The sequence below is a fragment of the Hetaerina americana genome, unplaced genomic scaffold (assembly GCF_022747635.1).
Source record: "Hetaerina americana unplaced genomic scaffold, ioHetAmer1.1.p SCAF_5, whole genome shotgun sequence".
NCBI classification, from domain to species: Eukaryota; Metazoa; Arthropoda; class Insecta; order Odonata; family Calopterygidae; genus Hetaerina; species Hetaerina americana.
Window position 1 is genome coordinate 31,569,399 of NW_027287095.1, and position 25,832 is coordinate 31,595,230.

Sequence of the window (25,832 nt, forward strand, 5' to 3'; positions counted from 1 at the left end):
TGTCCAGTTGGCTTAAAAAATGAAACTCCTGTCTAGTGAACTGAAGTAACAAGTTATTGAAAGATGCTTATATTAAAAAAAAGTCCGTCCTTTTATCTGAAGACCTATTTTCGTTGGTGATGGGCCTATTAAAGTATTTACTGTATTTTATTAAATTCATTAAGTAGTCATTTGATTGGTTTCCATCGGATTAGAGGCGGATTAGTTCACCTAGTTGGTAGGTCCTGATCATGGGATCCAGGTCCATCCCACCGATGCCTCGACACGCCTCCAATTTCACCTAAGCCGTGCGATTTTTTGGGTACCATATCTCCCAGGGGAAAACCTTAGGATGAGTATAAAAAGGAACTGGCAGAGCTACAGTGCGAATTATCAATGCAAAAATGGGCACGCATAAAGTTCTTTGCTAGGTAATATTGGAAATTACAATTATTAATTTAGTTTGCAGACTTTATTTGTACATGGACGTTTCTTTAGCGTTTAAAATAAAATATATGCTGAAAAAATAATTAGGTACAGTCTTTCTGCTGGCCACTCTTCCTCCCGTTTCGTATTATTATTTGAATACAAACAGTAAAAATCATTTCAAACATTCATCACAAAATGTATACATTTAACTTATTTCCAAGAAATTATAATACAATTTACAGAAATACAAACCAAACTTGTTCTGTCATTTTCAAACGATTAATTGAATTTAAGTCGAGTCTCCAGGTTGCAGAAAAAAGTGAAAATCATTGATACTTTTAAAATTATGAGTAGATACTGATATTAATAACGCATTTATAATATATATTACAGAGCCCTATGAACGCGTCCGTTTTACGGCGTCGTGACTTTGGCATTTGAATTCAGCGCCATAATAATGCAATATTTTCCAGTAGAGGGTGTAATTGGTGAAATGTTCGCGGAAGAAAGAAAAAGTCATCTGTTTTGGCGCCAGTCGAAGGATTGGTGTTTTGTTAGTGCTAGTGGTGTTTACATAGCAGAGTCATTTTATTATGTTTTAATGAAATTTCTCTTGTGGGGCAAATGTAATGCATTTAAGGATTTTAAACTCTTCCTATGATTCATAATGTACATAGAGGATTTAAAAAAAGACTTCTACAATGTCATCATTGGCGAGGTTTCCTTTTTTATTGAAACTTTCTTGTTGTATTTGAATTACCCAAATATTAGTAATGTCGTTTAATTTTTTAAAATTCTATTATTTTTATGGTTTTGCTTCTCGTTACGCCTCCATGATATTTCTCGTTTCAGAGATTACTTCTTCTGGTCAACTTTGATATAGATTCAATATGCGCCTGTAAAATTCTTCAGTACTTGTTTAGATGTGACAATGTTGTTTATACACTTGTGCCAATTCAAGGGATTAAAGATTTAAAGAATGCGTACAACGAAAATAGGAGTGAGGTTAGCAATAGCAATATTTCCATAAGGTGTCACCTGAAGGGGTAACTTCGTTTGGAAACTTCGTTGAATTGAATTGATTTCATTTTATAGGTTAAGTACGTGCTGTTGATAAATTGTGGAGGCAACATTGATATAGTTGAATCCTTGGAGCCTGATGATGATGTAGTTTTCTTTGTGGCGGACAATCATCGGCCGACGGATGTGTGCAATGTTTATAGCAATGGCCAGGTTGGTGGTGAAACGCGAAGGCTTTAAACTGACCTCCTATTTTATGACAGTGTTCTAATGGGTGCTTTTTTTACAGGTTAGGCTTCTCATGCAGCCCACAAGTGATGAAGGCATTCCTGGCTTCGATGACATTTTTCGCGATGAAGAGGTACTAGGCTAGTGTGTAATGGTGTTTTTTAAAAGAGGGCGATTGATTAATAATAAGTGTGGTTGTGTGTCCCTTATATTCAGCCGTGACGTCGTCTAAGGAGCGTATGCTTTATTTCACCTTAATGTCATTCTAAATTTATCAATTTTCTGCGCAGCATTCCATAAGTACAAGATTATTCCTCAAATAATTTCCAAGGAATGCTGATTTTCAATGAAAATGTATTGTTAATGTATCAGATAGGCACGATGATGACTGTCCCCTATATTTGCCTACTTTTTGGAATATTTTAGTTTTTATGACTAATATATCTAGGGAATATTTGTTTACCACGGTTTTGTGCCTTATTCCACCAGTCAGATGATGAGGAAGACGGTGAAGAAGAAGATGATGATGATGACGAAGGAGAGGATAGCGAGGAGAGAGTCGAGTCTGCGAGGCAAAAGAGAATGAGAATGAGCGAAGAAGCAATATTAAAGAGAAGGGAGAAGAGAGTTTGGGAAGAAAGTCGTCGTCGTATTCTATTTGAATACACACAATTCAGTTACTATGGCCAGTCGGTAAGATGATCTAGGTAGTAATAATGTTTTATTGGTACATGCTCCTCCATGTGATTGAGTATATACAATCTTGCGAATGAGTTGAAAAGTGTTGTTTGACACCTAATGGGGAATATCTCTTCATAGTGGTGTGGAGGATAAAAATGGAGTAAATTATGGTAAAATTGTATCGTTCAATTATTTTAAGCATAGTTTAATTGGCTAAAATTATATGCAATAATTGCAATATGCTGAAATATATATTTTTAAAAAAGGATACTGACGGAAATGAACATCTGCCATAAGGGATAGGTACTAAGACATTTTATTATTCATGCATTCCATTTGTTTGGGGTGTCTTGGGAGCATAGATAATTATTGTGGGTTTTAAATGTTACAATTTTATATATTAAGTTTTGTTTTGCTAATGTGCGTTATTCAATACAAATAATGTCAAAATATGCAAACTTGAAGTGTGTTCATGTTTTAAATGAAAGAATATGACTAGGATATTTTTAGAAAATAACTCATTCACATCCAACAAATGGGCAATTAAGTTATTTCATAAAGAGCTGTAGTCAGCATCTTGGTGCCTATCATATGTCCTGGGTTGTGCAATTTGCATTGCATAAATGCATAAAAAGTAATTTATAATGAATAAATGTTTATTTGCAGTGTTCAGTCCTTATGTTTGAATTGGCATGGAAACTATCTAAGGACAACCACGATTTAATATGGTGAGTTAACTTTTGAGTATTTGTTTACGTAACATTATTACTTCTTGGAATGCTGTGTCTTAGGTGCTCAGGCAAGAGACAGACTAGATTCAGCACTAGATTGGGAAGTGACTTTTATGGAGATGGGGTACCCTGTTACATGCCCACAAGGCAGCTCATGGGAATGATGTACCTGAAGAAACTGTTCAATATGTATGGAAAATTCAATTAGTGGGGGTTGTCAACATGTCCTAAATGGAGAGGGATATATGTAGACTAATGGGATAATAATCCAGAAGTTGAATGTGAAGTCACAGGGTGCATCCACTGAGTTGTGCATCGTGAGTTGATGGCAGATAGCGGTTACATGATAAATAAGCAACTATGAACTGCAGGTGTTTTAATCTAGGGAGTATAAGGTCCATAATTGGGTAATAGGGCCCAAAAATGGTATGGAACTCTCTGCTGTTACTTGGGCTTGGTAAGTGGTAGTCAGTAAGTTCGAGAAAGTTCTAGAAGTTCTCTGTGCAAGATGGATTCAGTGATAACTTCTGGAGGTTATATTTGAGGGAGTTCCTGGATAATTCCATCATGATCTGTAAATGGAACTGAGGGAGTGACAACAAAAGAAGGCTCCATGGATAGTTGAAAAGCTTCTTGCAATACAATGAAAGAATATTATGGTGAACCCAGAAATGAAATTTTGGGCACTATAATGGCACCAGTTTATATGGCCTAAATTAACTAGAAATGGTGTGTAAAAGTGTATGGTGATATTCATGAAGTTATACAGTATAAGAGGACGTACAATCCAGGAGTAAATTATGATATAGTTTAAATTGGTTGTAATGGTGAAATGGTTTTTTGGTAAGATAGTCAGTTCTTGTAACAATGGTTATGTTCGATTCCACATGAACTCTAAAATTTTTAATTCCTATTCTTCACTATTTGGACACTTTATTTATTCTGTATTTTTTGAATTAGTTTTTTATGATATATTGATATTGTTAAAAATAAGGTGAAAGAGGGCAAGCATGATGTAATTAATTAAATTTAGAATAGCTGGGGGTGATAGCTGTCTTTCCTGTAGCAATCAGTATACCACCTATCAGTCCCAGCATGGAGTTTCTTTTCCCCTTCTATCTGACTGCTCTTAGTTGAAAGAAGGAAGGGCTAAGCCATAATAATGCTTTGAATATATGTACTTGGGAATCAAAAGAGCAAAATGAATAGTTCTATTTGGGCTACTTTTATTCCCTCCTGTCTACAAAATATTTTATAAAATTTCCATTATTGTCAATTTTGCTTCACCCTGCCTATCAGTTTTATGGCTTCCACTTTTTCTTCTTCTTGGAGGATTCTATTGAATCCCGTAATATTTTGTTGTGTTTTATAACCAATTTCCTTCTGCCTTAAAATTGTCTTGAATGGTTATATTTCTCATGGCTCCACCCTGACTGCTTTACTCTTTTGTTTGTTCTTTTGTATTTATATCTTGATCTTCTTTCAGGTGGGCTATTGTAGGAGCCACGGAGCAATTAATACTTGGCAAAGTGGAAAACCAGCACTATGTCTTAGAGTCGGGTAATCTGCAAAACCATGTTTCTCGCTTGAGCCATCAAAGCAGTGCTGATGCCAATGCACAAAATACTGGAGTGAAAATCACATTTGACAAAGAGTATCCTTTATTATGCACCAGTAAAAGAAATTTGTTACCTGTAGTTTGCTTTATTCATAGTGGCCAACATTGTCAATTATTTTATTATATTCATTTAAAATAGAAGCAGCTCCTCTGCTAACCTCCTCTGCCCTAATCACTAAAAATTCATGGATATTACCGCAGATAAACTCAGTGTTTAGATGTCTTCAGAACATTTTAATTGTATAATATATTGAGAGAAAAGTGCTGTTTTTGAGAAAAGAGAATCTTTAAACAAGAGGAATTGATAGGTTGCATAATTTTCCAGAATAAAATTAGGCAAAATATTCTAAAGAAGGCAACTGGGAGTGTTAAACAACCAGAAATGCATGAAATGAGTGATTATGAAAATTCTTGTGAAATTTGTGTACCATTAAGTATATTTAATTAGGCAATATAATAATAATCTCTGGTGCATCAAGAAAAAAACCCAACTATTGAAATCTTGATATTCCTTCAGATTAATAGTATTATTTCTGCAAATATTTAATGAGCGTAAATTTGATGTAAACATGCATGCTGTGTCTTGGAATTTGATAGGAAGAATTCTTATAGGCAGTTTGATATGCTCATAATGGGCAGATAATCTTTGAACTAAATCGATAAGGTTAACATCCTAAAATATCTCCAACATAGGTGGAAATTCCTTGAATTTCCCACAAATCTTCCCATATCAAGAAGCATCCATAAATTTTTAGTTTTCTCTTCCTGAAGTGTCTCACCAAATGGCTTCAATTCCCATCCGCCTGTGAGTATATTCAATTGTGCATACAGATGCATAGGAGGGGTTTGTATTATGTAATGAAAACTCCAGTGCCCTCAGTATTGTACAATCGTTAGAAGTGCAATTTAAGTCCCCTCCCTCTAAATCTAACTACATTAGCCATGAATAATATGCCAAGGTATTCAGGCCATCAGGTATTTCCCAAATACATATTTAATAACCATTGTGCATTGAAATAACTTATTGCATTTCTAGCAAGAAGTAAAATGTGTAACATGAATAACTGATCATTCACTTTCCTTAACTCTCAGTAAGTTTGCGATTAGCTCTCTATAGGCATTGGACAGTGGAGGCTAGCATTAAGCACACCATGTACACGGCTTGCAAACTAAAGCTGTGGTCACTGAGGGGGGAGAAGAGATTGAATGAGCTACTTGCTGAAATGGGGTAAGTTTCATTTACTATATTACTCTTCAACCTACCTTACAAGGATTTTTGGAGGCCTTTACCTCAAGGATTCCGATGTCTTTAGGTTTTAATTTGGCTGATTTATAATTGAATTGTGCATTCAAATAATGAAAGGCACTATATAAATAGTATTAGCTTTTACTGCACAGGTGAAGGGCTGAACAAATTAGTTGCTTGATGAATTCTTTTTGAATGTTTTTGTTGTCATTGGCCCTTGAGAGTAAGTGTATTTAGATATGTATCAATAAAAGTATCAGTGTAGTGGGTGAAACTGGGCTTCAAGTAATTGAGTTAACAAATCATGATTGGGGGATTAACTTTTAGGACTCTTGCCAGTCTTATGCTTACAAACTTTTACCTTTGCATTTTGTCTGATTTTCTCAAATACTGTTGAAATGTGAAAACCTTCAAATGTGTTAATGTTTTATGCATCTAGTGAAGTTCAGACCAATGATCAGTCTGTTTAGATTGTTGTTTCGATGTTCAATTTCCCATTTTGTCATTTTTAAATTCTGGGAAGGAGTAATGCTAATTGGGAGACACTTGCTACCCCAGGCATCCCCCTTTCAAGTGGATGTGTGGCGAATTAAGAAATTTTCACTTCGTATCTAAATGTAATGTTTTTTAAACAATTTTATAAATGTGTCTTTAGCAATTTATGTCAAAATGATGATGTATGTATCGGAAATTATAATATTACCATATTGATTCCAAAGAAACATTTTAATTAGTACATAATAGTAATTCATTCATATCTTTAATACAGTATTAAGGTGTCTACTACAGTTCAGAAATGAAATGTACATGGTCAGTTTTTTAGTTAAGGTTTTAGACTTTCCATTGTTGGTTAGGGAAAGAAAGAAGACACACAATTCTCATGACCTAGTTTTCAAAACTGTCATCTTTAGATGAAAGGGTCAGCATATTTCTTCATAAATGCCACTGGATGGAGGAGGAGGGGTGAGAGTGGGAGGGTTGGGTTAGTTGATCAATGGGATTGAGGTTTGTGGGTGGTGGTGTGAAGTGAGGGGTTCATACTCATGGATGCTAGAGTCATGAGGGCAGGGAAAGGGTTGAGAAAGTTTTTCCTTCTCTGCCTCCATGGCTAACCCCCAACATCCCATCCTTTCTTGCCAATCAACCTACAATTCACACTACAACACTACTCACTTCTACAATTCCCACTCCCATTGGCCATTGAAACTTTTTTCAGATGCCTTTTTCTTTTGTCACTCTCACTTTTAGTGAATATGGTCTTGTGGCCTGTTTTGGTTCCTTTAAGAGAGTATCACTCACAGAAGAGAACCCTCTGTTGTCCAAGAAGTTCTCTCGGGTTTCCCACCGGGTCAGGTTGCAGTACACCGACGTTTCGAAGGCTGACTCTGCCATCGTCTTCACCCTGAAGACGATGGCAGAGTCAGCCTTCGAAAAGTCGGTGTACTGCAACCTGACCCGGTGGGAAACCCGAGAGAACTTCTTGAATACCATACGCCAGGAAAACCTGAGATCCTTCAACCCTCTGTTGATTCACCATAATGCTAAGCCATTCATATTTTGACTTTTCCAAAATATTACTCTAATCTATGCTTCCAAACCATGATTTCAGTCTACATCCTTATCATTATTACTACTTTTTCATTTGATGATAAAATACACTGTCCTCTATCCATGATTGATAAGCATCTGTGAGTTATAGATTAAGCTATTTGTATCACCGTTCCAATGAATTGCTAAAAGGGTAATTTTTTTCACAAAATAAGCGTGCAAGTAATGTATATTAAAACACCATAAACACAGTAATCAACACGAAAGTTGATTAGGTAGGCAATGGGAGAGTTCACTTAATACTAAGACCGGTATGTAAAATTTACACATCAAGGTAAGGGGGCCAGTTCCTTTCCCTGTGCTGGCAATGGTTTCCAAGGATGATCTGGTACCTGAAAAGTTACAAAGCTTGGATGGAGCTGAGGGGGCCCAGAGAGGCTTGCCTGGGAATCGAGCATGGGCCCTCCAGTTAGTAGTCCAGCGCTTTACACCTGGACTACCATGACCCTTCATGGGTGTACAAGTATGAACTGTGGTTTTTTTACAAAATAATTGTAAGAATGATGAAATGAGGTTTATTCAAAGTATGCTCCATTGCTGGTTAGACATTTTTCCCATCTTTTGGGGAAATTGTGGATATCACACCGTGTGTGCGTGGTAATCAAGTGGTAATCAGAAGGAGCCAAGTCTTGTGAGTATGCCGCTTAGGGTAGAACTTCCCAGCTGAGTGCTTCCAACATGTCGTTCCACATTATGAGATGGACCATTGTCATTAAGAACAATGACCTTGTGTTGCCTCTTTTGGTATTATGATCTTTTTTCAAACAGCAAACAATTCAAATTGAACAATTGTTGTTGGTAGCATTCAGTAGTAATCGGTTCTCCAGGTTTTAACAGCTCATAATAGACCCTGCCCTTCTGGTTCCACCAAACCGAGAGCATCATCTTTCTGCCAAAGCGATTCGGTTTGCAGTCAATGTGGATGGTGTGCCTGGGTCTACCCATAATTTTTACCCAACAGATTCTCAAAATAAATCCCCTTTAAATCCCCCAGTAATGATGCGATGCAAAAATAATGCTTTTATATCGTGCAATCAAAGTTCATGTGGTTTTAAGAGGCAGATGGAGAGATGCACTTCTTCATCTGCATGTCATTCAACTTGGTTAGTGGCCGTCAGTCGGTCTTCTAAATCTTTCACATCTTTTGTAGGTGACTGGAAACAGCTTTTTGACTGATGCTCGATAGCTCCATAATGCAAATTTTTTTTTGTGTTTGTGAATCATCATCGTCCAACAATTTTGAAATTCCACATCTTTGTACCTTTTTGGTGGTTTTCCATGCTCCTTGTCTGCAACATAGAAGTCACCACTTTTGAAACTCCGAAACCTTCGTTCAAATGTTTCTTGCCTTGGAGTATGCCCACCATAAGCTTCTCGAAGTAATTGGTATGATTCAGCAGCAGTTTTCTTCAAGTGAAAACAAAAGATAAATGCTCTCCGGGAATGCTCTTTGTTTGGTGTAAGGTTTGACATATTGAACATAGCAGCACAACACTATGCAAACACTTTTTCAATTTATCACTTGTGCATGCATGTCTGACACTTGTGGGTGGCACAACAAAATGGCATAAGTGTCAAATCTTTACACCACAAACTGCATTGGTGTGCTCTCCGTTGTCTGAAATCCGCATTTCATACTTGTGCACCTGGTATGTATGGTATCAACAATACAAATAATAATTGGTTTTTATGAAAAATGAAACAAATGCTAAGTTCAGAAAGTGGGAGTCCAGTAGGTAAAGAAAAGGGATACTGACTGGAGGGCTCAGGATTGATTCCATTTGATGCCTTTGGGTACCCTCAGCTTCGCCCTAGCTGTGCAATTTTTTGAGTGCCAATTTCCTGGGAAACTACCAATTGCATAAGGAATGGAACCCCTTGCTCTGAATGTATAAACTTCCAATGTTATTGGCTTAGTATTAGGGTAGCTATATCCTCACCTCTCAAACAAACCTTCAGATTGATAATTGTGTTTTTTTTAATTTACCAAAAGCTAGCCTCATTATCGCTGTATTTTAACTTGTCTGTCTTGTTCGTTAGACACAACTTTGATGTTTACAATTGCCTAACCTAAATTTTTAATTTACTGGGGTTCAGCATAGTACATAGAAGGTTTTTTGAAATGGTTTCGATTTTTGTAGAAAGACTACATTTCAGTGTGACTTGAATCTTCTGGGTATTCTTAAAATCTCATCTTTGCTACTATGAGCACTGAATATTCAACTTATTTGCAATATTTATCTTGCTCTCTGGAATATGCTCAGCATGTTCTGCTTCTTTGCAAAAGGACATTCATTTCATCAGTCATTGTCAGACACCAGAAAAAGTGAGATTTAAGCTTTAGATGGAAGTCTTTGTTTTGCTCCTTTATTCCCACTGTATACCTTCCGGAAAAAGCACTATTAGAACCCTGGTGAAGATGCTGCTCTCTCTTGCAATCCCTATATTTGCTTAGAAGTATTTTGGGAAGTGTCAAAAAAGGATTTTGAAAGTAGATTGGGTACTTGATATCATAGACGGCTTTCATTTCTTAAAAATTTCCTGTAAAAATCCTTTTCCTTCTGTATCCTCTGCCTTAAAAGGTAGAGGATACAGGTTTGATTCTGAGCTTCCCCTTTCTCCTATTTGTGAGAGCTGGGTTTTAAAAGTTTAGTCGCCTCAAGGGTTCTTTATTCCAACGGTAGAATCCATGGATCAAGTGAAAAAATTAGGGTTAGAGTAAAGTGCTTACACCAAAACATGGGTTAGAATAAAATGTTTACACCTGTAGTTATATGATCAGTGCAAGTCCAACTAAATGATATATTTGTGATTCAAAGAACCAGGTAATTCTTTGAATTGCATTGTAAATATATTTGTATTTATTAATCCAAAAAAGGGTCATAATATCATATCCTTTGGATGGAGACTGCCTTTAACTTAGAATTCTGTGATATGTTAAAAATACCAAGGTCAAAATGATGAAGTTTGACTGTGTTTTTGTACAGGCTGAAGGCATTGGATATTTAAAAACTATGGGGAAGTTGATATACATACATTAAGGGTATAAAGTTTTGGTGAATTACAGATTTTAGAGTTTTTACTGGTGAATATTTACTAGGCTTATTATGTGTGATGATAGATTTAGTATGTGTGATAGTACATATTGAGCATCATCTTGTTAGAATTCAGGATATATTTAAATGATAAGTGTAGTGCAATCTTTAACTTTGGGATTTGTTATGTTTAAATGTTCTCAGTTGTTATTCATCTTTGCAGATTGCCTCTGGTTCAGAGCCGTCAGAAATTCAGTGCAATGGACTTGGTTTTAAGGAAAGAATTCCAGACATCTCTTGAGAAAGTTTCTGAGAAATATGGCCTTTCCAACATAGTGTATGCCTCGTTTGTACTCCAGTATGGCTTCCGCTCAAGGTTTTGTGCTGCTGATGTTGTGTATGCCATGCTTGCACTTTTAGAAGGAACAGTTAGTATATTTTTTCCTTGTTACAACAAACAACAGGCACTTACACATTAAAAAAAAATAAAGGCCACCTTTGAATGGCATACACTTTTAGTCAATTGTATGTGTGCATATAGTTTGTTAATAGTGTATTGAGTTTTTTCTTTTCAATGTGATAATTAATCTGAAAAAAATCATTGACAAGACTGTGTGCCAAACCTGAATGCTCCCAACTGTTAATTTGATTTTCTGCATCAGTTTAATCCTCTATGACATTTCATTCTCATTTATTGAAATTTAAGGAAGTACTTGAAGAGTGCCCAGCATCATGGTGATGAGCATGATCAAGATATTTCATAATCCTCTTTATTAATTGTTTAAAGAATTTAACTTGTAGTGCTATTTATGCATGGACATTAAAGGAAATAATTCCATTAGATGCTACCTATGTGTGTTAACCCACAAATTTATGTTTGCATCAGTGTAATTAGTGGATTGTTTTGGCATTGAATACTCCTGTAGGGTTATTTTTTCTAAGGCTACCATTGTTATAATTATTGATGCAGCAAATATTACAAGTGTGTACAGCAGTGATACGCTCTAGTGTGATACTCTTTCTTGGTAATGCCGTGAAACTATGTGTATATACCGATATCATATATCTAAATGCTTTCCTTATTCACTCTAAAAGTTGCTTGTGCAGATAAGGATTCAGTTTTGGAAACAGAATTTTTAGACAGCAGACTAAAACTTATTTCACTACAAGCCTGATTTTATTTAATCCTTGAAACAAGCCTATTGATAATACTTGAGTATACTTTCCTTTTTCATAGTTAATTATTTAAGTCAAGGTGGACATGAATGTGGAAAAATCCACATTTTAAAAGCTTTATTTTAAGGAAGGTTTTAGTGTGATCATTTTCATTCTGATTGAAACTTTTGCCAATATTATGAATTCTTTACTATCTTGCTGCTCTTCCATATCACTGATTTGTTCTAGCTATGTAATTACAGGGAACATTATGAGAAAAGGGACTTAAAGCATTATCATGAAATAGGGTAGAGTGGAGGGCTGCAGTTACCAATCCTTGGATTGAAAATTGATTGAGTAAAATATCTTGTGAATAGTATATCTGACCCTAACTTAAACTGAGGTATTGCTTTGTGGCCATCGCCCATACTACTTTGCCAACATGCTCATCTTACTTGTAATATCAATCCATTTTGCTTGTTAATGAATATATGACTGAATGATGACATATATCTTTTCAGGGTAAAACAAAGTCGGCCTCAGATTGTTTTCTTGATGCTTTGGATTGTTTATCAAGGTAGGAAGACTCAATATATTAAAATGTTTCCATTGTCTCATTGTTATTTTTGTGCTATTTAAATCATTTGCAAAATTTTCTTTCCCTTATATAGGTCGCAGAAGGATATACTGACTGGGGGTATTGAAAAAGCAAAGAGACTTTTAGAGTGTATATTTAAGCAAGTTCAAACATCATTGGATATGAGCCAGGTGTTATCTGCTGGCCCCTTTTTATATTTAGTCATCCAAGAGGTAAGTCCCAGTTTTATGATGAATGTATAATGGTGAAGTTTTTACTCTCGATTCTTTCAATAATTAACATAAATTAAGCTTTCCTGGCATGCCAGATGAACATAAGGTTTGTTATATTTTCATAATTATTGCCCTCGGCTCACAGCTTGATATTAGATAATGGCTGATGCAATGAATAATGCTTAAGGATGTGTCACTGAGTGGGAGTCATGGAATAGGTAGTTATAGTAGTCAGCTTCTGGCATCAGGCTTTCAGCAGCCCCACTGTGTTTGAGGGCCCATGTAGAGCATGGTAACAGTGCTTGTGAAGGTGAGGTATGGGTGTTTTCTTTGCGTCTCCATAGGAATGACACCCCAGGTTAGTGGAAGCAGTGATGGGAGTTATCAGTGGCTTGAACTGCTTTAAAGTAGCTTTCTCACACATGTTATGATCAATAACAGCACATCATGGTTCTGAGAAGATTTTAAATTCCTTGAGTGACTTACACTCCAAGTTCTAATGTACATATTTACAGTGCCTCATTTGCTGATAAAAGACCCTGGCACTGTGTAGTTTGAGAACTATTAAAAATCAATGTTTGATGATTGTGAGCTAAATGGAAGACTAAGGTTTTATGATTTTTATGGGAGTGAGAGAGCTTTGATTTTGGACTTAACTTGATTCTAGATTTGGAATGACTTTTGGAGTCCACTATATGAAAGAGGCATCTTAGAAAAAGGCATTTATGTTACACAAACAAACTTCAAGCATAGGTAAAATGAGATGTTTCTGGTGTGATTGGCAATTTTTCACAAAATAAAATTTAATTCGACCAGATGATGATGTAGTTACATTGAAACTGGTTGCATTAAATTTTATTTTGTGGAAAATGTAAACAAAACAAAGGTTATGTAGTTTTAAAGTAAGAGAAAAGCTGATTTAAATATTAAACTAGAAGCTCATAAAATTGAGCAGGTAGAGGAGTTTACCTCCCTTGAAAGGGTTTTGGATCAAAATGGTCTAGGTAGTTGGGACATAAGATGAAGAATTGCATTGGGAAAAAAAGCTTTCACCAGGAGGGAATTGATGATAGGAACGTTGGGTAAGGATGTTAGGAAAAGGTTCATTAAAACTTTGATGTAGAGTGTGGCTTTGTATGGCATAGAGACATGGTCATTGAAGTAGGATGGTAGGAATAAATTGGAGGCTTTTGGAATGTGAATGTGGAGGTGGTGAAGTGAACAGAAAGGAAAACAAACAAGGAAGTGATGGCATGGTGGGGGAGGAGATGGAATTGTTGGAAGAAATTAAAAGGAGGCAGGAAAGATCAATTCAAAGCATTCTAATTGGCAATGGGATGTTAAAGATCATGATAGAGGGGAGAATGTTAGGCAAACAAGGAGGGGGTAGAAATAGGATGAGAAGGGAGGAAGCAAGTACCTGATATTGAAGAGGGGCTCATTTTAATGTTTGATGCCAGGTCGTGTTTTGTTTGGTCGGGTAAGGGAATTACAACCGTACCGTATTGTAGCTTGTGGCTATCTGAAATCTACGTTAACTGGTAGAATAATAATAACAATAGTAATAGTCCTTGCGTATCTGTTTAGTTTTAGTTAATTGCCATAGTTGGCCTTCATAATTGCTATATCATCATATCCATATCCAGGAATGTTCATTCTATATAATCATCATTATTTCCATAGTATTAAACAAAAAGCTGACATTAAGTATGCATTTAAAACACTGATATACCTGGTCTTGGAAAAATGAAGCTTGCTACCAAGATTACAAAAGGTAGCTATGTTTTTGCCATATCTTTCATCATATGTATCATATTACCATTTTTCTAAGTGACAATATTTCACCTTCTTGCAAGTCTATCCCTGCCCATCTCTTTTCTTCCAGTCCATCCAAGATAATCATGTAATGAAAACCACCATCAGGAAATGAATATCCAATTGTAGTCCTTGGAAACATGTCCATTAAGTAAACCATTTCTACCACCCTGGCTGCCACATATTGGCATGTCTGCCTGGACTATCACTAAATTTGATGTATTTAATTCCATCTGTTTACTAGTTTCCTTTTGTCTCTAGTCTGCATCATACTTTTGAAAATTCTAATTTTCATTCTGTATTTTGGATACCCCAAGCATATTCTACTCTTCACTATAATTCACTGTGTGACTTTCACCAAAGATTTCTCTGTCATATCATAGTGTGCCCACGCAAAATCCTGGGCATAGTTATATTTCCTATCATCTCTTAATACCCTTTGCTGTCATTGCATGCCCCTGTTCTAATGAAAGTGGACATCTTCTGTTGACTTATTTGTTGCTGTTGTCTAAACTATGAAAGAAATTATGTGGTGATGACCATAGCCTTACCTCCTTTGCCTCATTTGGCTCATTTCTGTGGTTGGTCCATCATATTATCATGGAAATAAATGTAATGTAGGCAATTTCTCATTACCTTCTGTACTATTTAGTACATTTGACATGGAACCTTCTCTTATTTGATTTTCATACTGAGGATAGATGCCTCACTGAAGTGCAGTTCCCGTGTGGTCTATCTTGTTCAAGGTGACACTTTTGGGAGTTATTTTAATTGGTCTCACCACTACTGGATTTTTTTTAAATTCAAGGCCTCTTACCATTTTGAAGTTGTATTCTATTGGGAGAGAATGAATGAATGATTAGATTTCTACTTGCATCATGCCAGCTTATTCGATGGGTGCAAATGATTCATATTCTGTTCAGTTATATGGCATTGAGCCATAATCATAGGCAATTCAAATAGTGTCATTGAAAGTAGTTAAGTAATGATGTTGCTCCTAAAATTTCATATGAGTGAAATATTACTTCTGCTTTTCTCTTGAAATGTATGCTTTCTCAATGGAGGGTGCAGTTGTTGGCTTTTTACTATTTGCTGGTCATCAAACTAACATAATTATCATGAATAATCCACAGAGCCCCTTTCTAACCCATATGAGTACTATCCACCTACTATGATAAGCTGGCTGAACACACACATATTCGTACCCAAGTGCTCCATCCAATCAAATAAGCTAGCTGAACACATTGTGCTCTAATCATCATTAGTGGAAGATAGTTATAAATCATTTACTCCATTCAACACTGCCAGAAAGAAAACAGTTCCTCGTATTGACATTCTGTAATTTGTTTTTACTGCAGTGAAATTCGACTCTTCTCCAAAGAAACAATCAAAATAGTGTAATATTTCTTTTAGGTATATTAAATTGACACCACTGTTATTCTTTTTTTAGTGCTTATTACTATAGAATAAACATACTTTAATCTGGTAGAATACTGCTTATTTAATAATAAATAAGCTATAAAATGATTCATGTAGTTATATGACAACCAATCATAGAGACTTTTAATTCAAATAGAAGTAACTACCAAGTATGCTATTAAGGTTTAGGGTTATTTACAAGCAGCCCTTGAAGTTGTGATAACTTATAATGTATTAGAAATACGGTTGGATTTTATAGATAAATTGAGGCTTAAGTGATTACCAATGTATTAATCATGTGAAGCATTGAGCAAATTTATGTTAACCTCTTGCGAAAAAGTGTCATGTATACAAAAATAACATGTCTTAATTAAATGTATGTCATTACTTTTGATGAAAATTATAATTTGCAATTATACAGGGATATCTTTAGTAGATTGATGCAATTATTCTTAGCTCCAAGGGCCCTCTACTTGAAGAGCTCTGCGGGTGTTTTTGGGGTACCTTCATTTTATTTCAAGTATTTATTTAATTAATAAAGAAACTTAAAAACTCAAGTTTTTTTGGTTGTTTTGTCTCTTACCCCACCATTGGTTAATCTTTTCTGACAACTGTGTACCTACATGATAGTGTAATTTCAAGCATCAATAAAACATCAAGTAAAGGAAAAATTAAGATAGAGGAATCAATGATTGCATGCACCACATTTTTTTCAATACTACATAATATATTTTTGTTTCAGGGTGTCTTGGATTCTGCATGCTTTTCCAACCCACACTGTCTTTCACTGCTGGCATCGTTTGCGTTACGTGCACATGTGGCGATTTCACGATCTCGGCGAGCTCCAAATCTTCCTCTGGTCATCTCTGCACCTCTAGACCATGCTGAAGGGACCTGCTTAATACTAGGAATACCCCCTGTCAGTGAAGATTCACCAAGGAAGTGAGTACAATTATTTTTGACACTCATTTTTATCTTAAACCAGAAACAATCTGTTTATTCTTCTTTTAAATACCAGAAAGCATTGATTTTTTTAGAAAATGCATTCAGAACATTCTCAGTTTTTCTCGAGAAGTTTTAAAGTTTTAATTGAGGGTAATTAACAAGTAGCCTGTGAAGTTTTGGTAACTTTTTATTATTCGGTAGTCAACCGGTCCATACCAAATAAATATCATGTTTGTCCTAACAAAACATAGCCCAACATCATATGCTACCGGAAATCCCCTTTCATCTCCATATGCCTTCTTCCTCCCTTCATTCCATCTAACATCCCTATCCCATTCCTGCCCATTCCTCGTTTACCTAACGTTCTTCCCTCTTATCACAGTCTTCAACGTCCGACTACTGATCAATACACACTTCACCTGTTTTTCCTTCCTCCTTAAAATTTCTCTCAACAATCCCCTTTCATCTCCACCATGTCTAGCAATTCCTTGTTTATATTCGTTTTGGTTAATTTTACCTTCTCCATTCTCCTCCATACCCACATTTCCAAAGTCTCCTATCTGTGCCTATCCTCCTGCTTCAGTGATCATGTTGCCGTGCCGTACGTAGCTATGCTCCATATCAAAGTTTTAATGATCCTTTTCTTAATATCCTTACATAATCATAATTATTATTAGGTAGTTTACCAATTAAGATAGGTTTTTGATAACTTATTATGTACTAGAAATATGATTGGATTAAATAGATGGTGAAATGATTACACAGGTATTAATCATATGAAGCTGGGTCGCAGTAGTCCAGGGGTAGCGTGGTGGACTACTAACCGAAGGGCCTCGGTTCGATTCCAGGGCAAGCCTTTCTGGGCACCTGCAGCTATGTATTTTTCGGGTACCAGGTCTTAACCATAACCAGCACAGGGAAAGGAACTGGCCCCCCTACCCTAATGTGTGATTTCACACGCCGTTCGGCTTAGTACTGGGTGAACTCTACCATCATCTACCAAACTAACCTTCGGGTTGATTACTGTGTTTATGGTTTGATCATATGGAGAGTCAGGCAAAGTTTTTTTTACTTCTTCTACAACAGTGTCATGTATTCACTAATGACATTCTGTTTATGTACTTTTGTGAAGTGTGATGTAAACAACTTATTAAATATAAATATGCCTGATTCTCTTCTTATGGCTATTGGTGCCTAGAAATGCACAGTGCCTTCTCTTTATGACAATGCCTGACCCCTTTTCCTGTTGTTCCTCTCTCTTGTGTGTTCATCTGTTTTCTCTGGGTGTGGGTGAAAATGCTCCCATGTGCCTTCTCTTGGCTGTATAACCTTCTTGTAATTTTGTGGTAATTGTTTCCTGGATGGCTTATTGATTCAGCATCGGCTTAGCAAGTCAAAGGTCTATGGTTCAGTCTCGGTGACAAACTTTTTTCTGTTTGGAACATGTGCCCTTTCACCTTCCTCACTAGCCATCACTTTTCCCTCAACATATATCTGATTGAATGTATGCATATTTATAAATATGTGTAGGAGTAAAACTAGGCAAAAGAAATTGTATAGAGGGAAGGGAAAGAGGAGAACTAAAAAAGAATTTAGCGATCTTTATAAGGTAATGTAAAAGGAGAAGAAGAACAAATTATTCAAAAAGAGAGGGCCCATGGATAAAAATGAGAGAAAAAGAAGAATGGATTTGAAGGTTGAAATGTGACACATAGAAGAAAAGAAAACAAACTAATTTTAGCAATATAAACAGTAGCAGTAATGTCAACAAAGTGGACAAGTAATTGCTCCTAGAAGGAAATATTAGATGGAGAACACATTTTAGAAGAAGCCGAGAAAAACCTGAAACCTCTATAAGATGGTACCCTGAAAGACTCAAGTGAGATGAATGGAGATGGCTTGAGCCCAGATGTATTGATGAATGAATTTGTCAGAGATGGATCTGGAAGACTGAAAGAAAGTGACATATCAATAACAGAAAAAATCAATGTGAATATTATCTAGGTATTTGGAGACATATGATAAAGCTATGAGATGTATGCAAATTGTAAAAAAGAGCTGAGCAATGAGCTCAGAATCTTAAATGTGTACACATCATGCATAAATATTTAAGTGTGAGCAGTCAGTAGAAAATTATAAGCTAAAATTAAAGTCAACCCTTTAGAAAATCTTTTCAGAGTCTGGAAATACAGAGGAATAAAGGGGATTTTGCTTTGCCTTAGGACACTTAAGACCTGGTTTCATATTGTCTCATTAAATTCAATTGTTAATTAATGTGAATGGTAACTTAGCTTGAGGATTATCGACAAATCTGATTTTATAAACAACTAATATTGCACCTTGGTGAATGTGAACATTGTAACTGTAGGAATACCATCAGTTATCGAGCTATTTAGTAGTTAGTAGTTAGTTTTGAACTTAACTGGTGGCCAAAAAACAGTTGTGGCTCCCTGATGACCTGATGATGATGCTTGAGTATTGAAACTAGTTGTACGTGAAAAAAGGACAGTGGAAAGATACATTGTATTCTTCATTTAATTAACAGTTGTGGCCTTAATCAGAGTTTAAAGTTAGCCTTTAGTTCAATGATACATTATAAAACTTGGCCTAAGTATTTGAAAGTATTATATCCATGAAGAAGTGTGTGGCATTCATGTATTTTTAAAAGGTTCAAGTGGAACTGAATGTACAAAATGCTGTTTGTATTTGAATGAATCACAGCCAAAGATGAATCAGCCATAATCTCTAAAAGAATGAAATTACCATTGTGCCCCGAGAAGATGAAAAAATAATGGCATCTATAATTAATGCAGGAGACAAGAATGCAACGTAGCACGGTTTAAAACTTCATGGTTATAGTATGAAAATTGTTAGAAAGAAAGCATTCAAGTCTGCAGAATAAGTAGCCAAAGTTGGATGGATGAAGATGAATTTGAATGCTTGGGAATAATGAATCTTTCAACCTACCTTGAAAAAAGCACCACAGTAGATGGAAACAGTTTGTTAAATGCTAGGCATCAAGAGCTGTTTTTGAGAAGGTTTTTTGAGATAAAGAGAGAGCTAATATACCCCATGGTGTGATTGCAATTTAGGAAGAATTTGTAGAAATATCTTACATGTTGAAGCTCCACATCTTCTAGGAAATCTACCATGTATGTCCATCTTCCTGGAATGACAGTTTTGCTGGCATTGAAATCTGAATATTCAAATCAGAAGAGCTTGATACTGATTATCTGTAAATATTTTGTTCATTTCTAATCTTATCCAGTATGCTCTTTGAGGGCAAAGAGGAAGCCCTCTTGCCCAATCATGTACTGCACTTCAATAGGTGGATTGAATTATTGTTTATCATGAATCTCCAAATATTAGAAAGCATGTACTTATTGTTGCCCTCTAAGGTATGAGGCTTTCTGTTTATTTATTTAGCATTTCGAATGAGTCATGGGAAGTATTGACTCTCTCTCTCAGTCAGTTTTGCTTCTTTGAAGTCAATATTTTCGGTCCTGTCTTGGTGTGTTCTTGTACATTTTAGTGCCCTGGATATCTGCCTAATGGCAAATGCCTATTAGCTGATTGGAAGGGAATCCTTTGGCCAATCAGAGTGTAATTAATTGGATGGGAAGAATGCAATCGAATGGGATGTATAAAGATAGGAAAAAAACAAAGATCAGGCACTTCTTCTCACCTAAAGATGCTGATTGAATTGTGCTTCATTCTTGTGGTCATGTTGAGAGAATAGAAAAGGATGGAATCCCCCAACAGATTTTTGGGAAAAGAATGCATAAATGATTTGAAAGGAAGAAATATATCGAGAAAGTCATGAGTGAATTTGATAGAGACTCAAGACAATAAAGATTAGAAGTCTGAGGAATGGGATAATTTATCAAATAGTGCCTCAATGTGGCAAAAATATGATAGGGCATAGTGATGTGGAAGCATTTAGTAAAAGTGACTAAGTTTTCTGGTAAAACCTTAATTCAAGTTCTCTTTGACTACTCATACCCTGAAATATGGGTCGTTGTAGTCCAGGAGTAGAGGGTTGGACTACTGACTGGAAGGACCGGGTTCAATGCCAGGCATGCTTCTTGGGCATCCTCAGCTCTGCCCAAGTTGTGTGATTTTTATGGTGCCTGATCTTCCTGGGAACCCATAGGCGGCACAGGCTCAGGACCCCCTACCCTGATGTGTGAATTTCATATACTGTTGGGCTTAGTATTGGGTGAACTTAACCATCGCCTACCAAACTGGCCTTAGGGATGATTACTCTGGTTAAGGTTATTTTTATAATCTTAAAAAGCAGAAGCATACAGGTGTATGTTATTTTTGGGAGTGAATTAATTTCAAAGGAACAAGATAATTGAGAAGTTTTATAAGTACAGTTTATTTAAAAAGTGATCTCAAATTAGTATTGATGCTATATTCAGATTTTTGATTTCCTGATTCAAATATTTAACTTTTTAGCAAATTTTTGCTTGTGTCCTCCAAAAAAATTACAAAAGAAGTTCCATCATCTTTGAATGATTTTCTTGAATTCATATTGCTTGAGAGATAACATTGGTAAAATGCAGCTAAAGAAAAATAAATCGTTAACTCTCAACTGTCAAAAACATAAGACTGCACATGTATTGTCCAAGACTTATATTCAAAGCCAGTGGTTGAAGAAGTATAACCATTAAATGATATGCTTTTTTTTTCTAGTTTCTTTGGGAAGGCATTTGAGCAAGCAGCTGAGAAAACTAATTCAAGGGCTGTTTTTGATTATTTCGACACTTCGTGTAAGTATTCTGATATTTTAGTCTTTGCATAAAATTTTTAATTATCACAGTATAGAATAACTTGTACTTCATAATAGAGTTGCTGCATAGTTTTTTCTTACCTGTCGCATGAAATAAAGCAGTTTTTAAGACATTTAAAATTATGACACATTCGTAAAATGCCCAAATAAGCAATTAGAATCATTACCTGATACATTAAAGAAAGATGTAATTCTGAACTGAGAGTAATTCTTTTAATGGAATGAAATGATATACAATGTAAAGTAACTGTTATATAGTCTGATTATACTGCTATGTGATAGCTGCTGTGTTATTCTTCATCTCAACTTTGTTTTCTCAGTTTTATGAATCATCTTCTGTCTAACCCTTATTCTTCTATGGACTTTGGAATTCCTTGATTTCAAGTGAATAAAGGTGTTTTATTCTATTGCTTATAGGACTGCGGTTGTAAACTTGTTTAGGCTATCTCTGATAATCCATTGGCCTGAAATGGCCAAATGCCTGAAGTTGTTACAGTTTTATGTTTTCCATGAGTGTATGGTTTGTATTTGTATGCATTCCAATTTTATTTCTGGCATGTTCTGATCTTGATTCAATCTTTGTAAAAAGTTAATTTTTACTGCCTCAACCTTTGTAATTGTCATTGGACTGCATTCTGAACTATAAGTGGTGATCGAGTTCTGTTATAGATATGTGCATTATAATTTTCACTTCATGTTTATTTCTAGTGGTCACAGGGAATTGTTTCAATTTTTGCACAGTTGTTTTTATTGTGTAATGCTGGGTTATTTTTTATGCATTCAGAAGTTTGCCAAATGCATAGCTACTAAGGTATTCTACATGCTATAGTCCATACACTGCCTTAGTTTACCATTATCAGTATATATCATGCTTTATTACTGATACTTATGTATATGATTGTGTTAATTAATTTTCAAGCTCAATTTTTCAAATTCTTTAATTTTCTAAGTGAACATATGTATATATTTTGCATCTTCAATACCCATTTTGGAACGCTTTCTGCAAAATATCTTTATTGCCTCTGGTATGCATATGTATAATATTTTAAATAGAGTAGTTGACAAACTGTGTAGCCCTGTTTTAATCCTTTTGTAATGAGTAGTTGATAGTTATTAGGGGAGGTAACTGTTAGCAAGGGTTATTTGTGTCAATATTAATGGGTGGATAATTCATTGGGCATAGGATTTCTAGGGAATGAGAGAAGAAGGGATGAAGTGAAACCCAGCATTGCCATTAGCCTACTATTAACAAAAAGTACCAATGGGTCCACTGTTTTATGTCCTATCCAATGGACAGTGTACTCCACATGAAGTGCTCCTCACATGGCACTTCAAGTATAGAAGAGGATACCTTTGAAACACAGGATTCAAACTCAGGCCCACTGGAAAGGAAGCCAGTACACTAGAACCGTACTAACCTGGTTTGCAATAGTCTGGAAAGCCTGTTATACTTAATAATATCACTTTCAAGGTTCATATACATAAAGTAAAAGTGTTCATAATATTTATTTTATTCAAATGAAACTTCAAAATTTGTTATTAATATATCAATAAGCTTTTCTGAAATTAATGAGGATCTATTGTACAACTAAATTCATCTCTCTCATTTTTTTCTGTCAGCTGTCTCAGTGTGAGGATATTATTGAAGAATGACCTGCCAGTTCTAAAGCCACTTTGTTCCCCTATATTATCCACAGTTACTTATACTCTTTTCCTTAATATTCCACAATATAACCTTTCATTAAAGTTTGTTTTTTACCACACCTTAAAAAATGTTGTTCTAACATATCGCTCCAAATGTGGCTAATTTATTCTATTTTTGTATCATAATTATGTGAGTAACATTATCTTTTCTTGAAATGTCTGGTAATTGAATGAAAAACATGTTGTGTAGTTCTGTTGCTCTTTTCCATAGAAATGATGGTGAAGTGCTACTCCATCTCTATTAGAATTTGTCCCAGTCTAGCTGCTTATACATCTTTAGTTTCTCTCATGGCCTTTTCAGATACTTTCATTTCTATTCACTCCATGTTCAGACTTCTCTTTTCTTCTCCTTGAATTCATCTTTGCCCTCAGTAATGCTTCATAATGCCAAACCCATGCTTCTCAGGGGTAACTTATTATCTTTTTCGAATCTCTTTGTGACTGGACCTTCTTCTGTTCTTGGAGCCACTTGGTTGCACCACTGCTAGGTGTGAGCATGCTTCTGAGAGTTACAGCTCTAAATATACATTGCCATGCGTACTCCAATGCAAATGCATGTGGTGGCCGAGACTACCTCTCAGTTTATGTGCCTTGTAACTTACCATGGTTGTAAAAAAATTGCGAGAATTAACCCTTGATTGCCATTATTTGTTAGCATAGTAATTAACATGGGGCTTCATGGGCATGTGGCTGTGTGGAGAAGTTGCCATTTGTGGACATTGAAAACTTAAGTCATAACTATTTCATTTTTAACATTGATTATAAAAAATATTGCACTCCTGTTCCATGTGATAATCCTGTTAGTTTGACTCCAAACTTTGATCAAATGTCTTGATAAATTGTTCAAAGAGCCTTGATATGCCTTTGAAGAAATACCTTCATGAGGAGAGGATAAAATGAACATTAAGGTCTGGGAAACATGCGGACAAGAATGAGGAAGGTAATAAAAAAATATTGAGAAAAGGAAAGAAGAAAATATCAATATGAGAAAATGGAAGAAGTATAAAGAGTGGGATAACATGAGGAAGAGAAATCACACATAGGAAGAGCACCAGGAAAAATCAAACAAATGAAATCAAGAGATTTTAGGCAATATAAAGTGCAGATAAGTGAACATAGTATAGGTCTGTGAGCGACTGAAATTTTTCAGAAGTTAGAACACACTTACTTTATCCAAGTTGATCCCTCTGGAGTTGCATGCTAAATTTTCCAACACCCCAAATAACTGAGACAGCCCCTCATTCCCCAAGATAATTGAAAACAATAAGTTCATGGTAACATTATATTAGTGCTATACTGATGTGCTCGTATATTGAAAGTATGGTAAATGAATTAGTAATTAATTCATGCTGGAATCAGCTGGAGGTTGGTTTTAATTGTTAAGGATAGACTCCAACTTGTACTAACCTGCATGACGTGTGAAATGTTTGTATCAAAGGAATAAAGGTCAATTCCTTTTCCTGTACATCTATGATTTCCCATGGAGAGATAGTTTGTATTATTAAGTATTGTATGTGTTAGATCTGGGTATATGATTTGAGGGTAATGTAATGCGAACAAATGTTTTTTGGAACATTACTCATAGTCTATTAGTTAAATGATCTTAATTATTGTAATTGAACATTTTGGGGGATCGAGATGGTGCGGGGGCTAACATACTGGCTTCTCCCCCTGAGGGCCTGGGTTCAAATCCCGGCGGTGTTGAATATTTTTCAGATGTATCTCGATCCCTACTTGAGGTTCTTCGTTGAGGGCACTTTGAGTGAGTACGCCATCCGTTGGATGGGACGTTAAGCTGTGGACCCCATGGCGCCTTTCGTAAAGAGTAGGCTAATGCCGACGCCGGGTTTCTCTCCACCCTTCATCCTTTCCTGTATTTCCCCCATGGCGCAAATGACCTCAGCTGTCAGTCGCCTCCCCTAAATACTACTACTACTGCCGACCATTGGATGGGACGTTAAGCTGTGGACCCCATGACGCCTTTCGTTAAGAGTAGGCTAATGCTGATGACAGGTTTCTCTCCACCCTTCATCCTTTCCTGTCCATCCCCTATGGCACAAATGACCTCAGCTGTCGGTCACCTCCCCTAAATACTACTACTTGAACATTTTTTTTTACTGTACTTCAAAGAGGGCTGAATGCAAGTGAATGTTATTGGAACTAAGGAAATAGTAAATATTTCATAAGAGATAAATTTAAAATGTGTGTGTAAACTTAAGGCTTCGTTTTTTACATTATTTTCTAATAATTCCTTCGACTTAAATATTTCAGGCATGCAGCTAAAATGTGAAGATAGAGGCAAGTTCTTTGATGCTTTAACTTCTCTTCTGAGCTGATATAATGTAACAACCCAAGAAAAAGTTTTTAAAGCATTTCTTGTATATTATTCCAGTGGTCTCTGTGATCCTCTTTATATTGTGTGCAACAGTGGTTTAATGGAGGGACAATACAAGTACAAAGGGTTTATTTTTACAGAATGGCACAATTTTAGCTTGGATAATTTTAAAATTCCTATTGTCTTTTTGTGTGATATAAATTTATATTGTGTGTATACATATTTTACCATGAGAACTTTTGAGATTAAATTTATTTATTTGATGTAGAAAATCAGGTT

The 25,832-nt window shown here is 35.7% G+C and overlaps 1 protein-coding gene across 1 annotated transcript; it reads left to right on the plus strand.

Moving 5' to 3' along the window:
• Positions 1 to 972: 972 nt before the first annotated feature.
• Positions 973 to 25,791, plus strand: Cdc45 (cell division cycle protein 45). Its single transcript, XM_071592218.1, has 14 exons — positions 973 to 1,126; positions 1,261 to 1,413; positions 1,504 to 1,641; positions 1,718 to 1,789; positions 2,146 to 2,349; positions 3,004 to 3,065; positions 4,555 to 4,722; positions 5,783 to 5,914; positions 10,799 to 11,003; positions 12,252 to 12,307; positions 12,402 to 12,540; positions 16,517 to 16,716; positions 21,418 to 21,494; positions 25,490 to 25,791. Exons 1-14 carry the CDS (start codon positions 1,076 to 1,078, stop codon positions 25,552 to 25,554), a joined length of 1,722 nt encoding a protein of 573 aa, XP_071448319.1. The 5' UTR covers positions 973 to 1,075; the 3' UTR covers positions 25,555 to 25,791.
• The last annotated feature ends 41 nt before the right edge of the window (positions 25,792 to 25,832 follow it).

What these genes read in the sequence shown, in the direction of transcription:
- Cdc45 (XM_071592218.1), top strand. Translation starts at nt 1,076, where the DNA reads ATGTACATAGAGGATTTAAAAAAAGACTTCTACAATGTCATCATTGGC. An exon ending in GACAACCACGATTTAATATG is followed by an intron (nt 3,066 to 4,554) that starts GTGAGTTAACTT and finishes ATCTTCTTTCAG; the next exon opens with GTGGGCTATTGTAGGAGCCA. An exon ending in AAAATCACATTTGACAAAGA is followed by an intron (nt 4,723 to 5,782) that starts GTATCCTTTATT and finishes ACTCTCAGTAAG; the next exon opens with TTTGCGATTAGCTCTCTATA.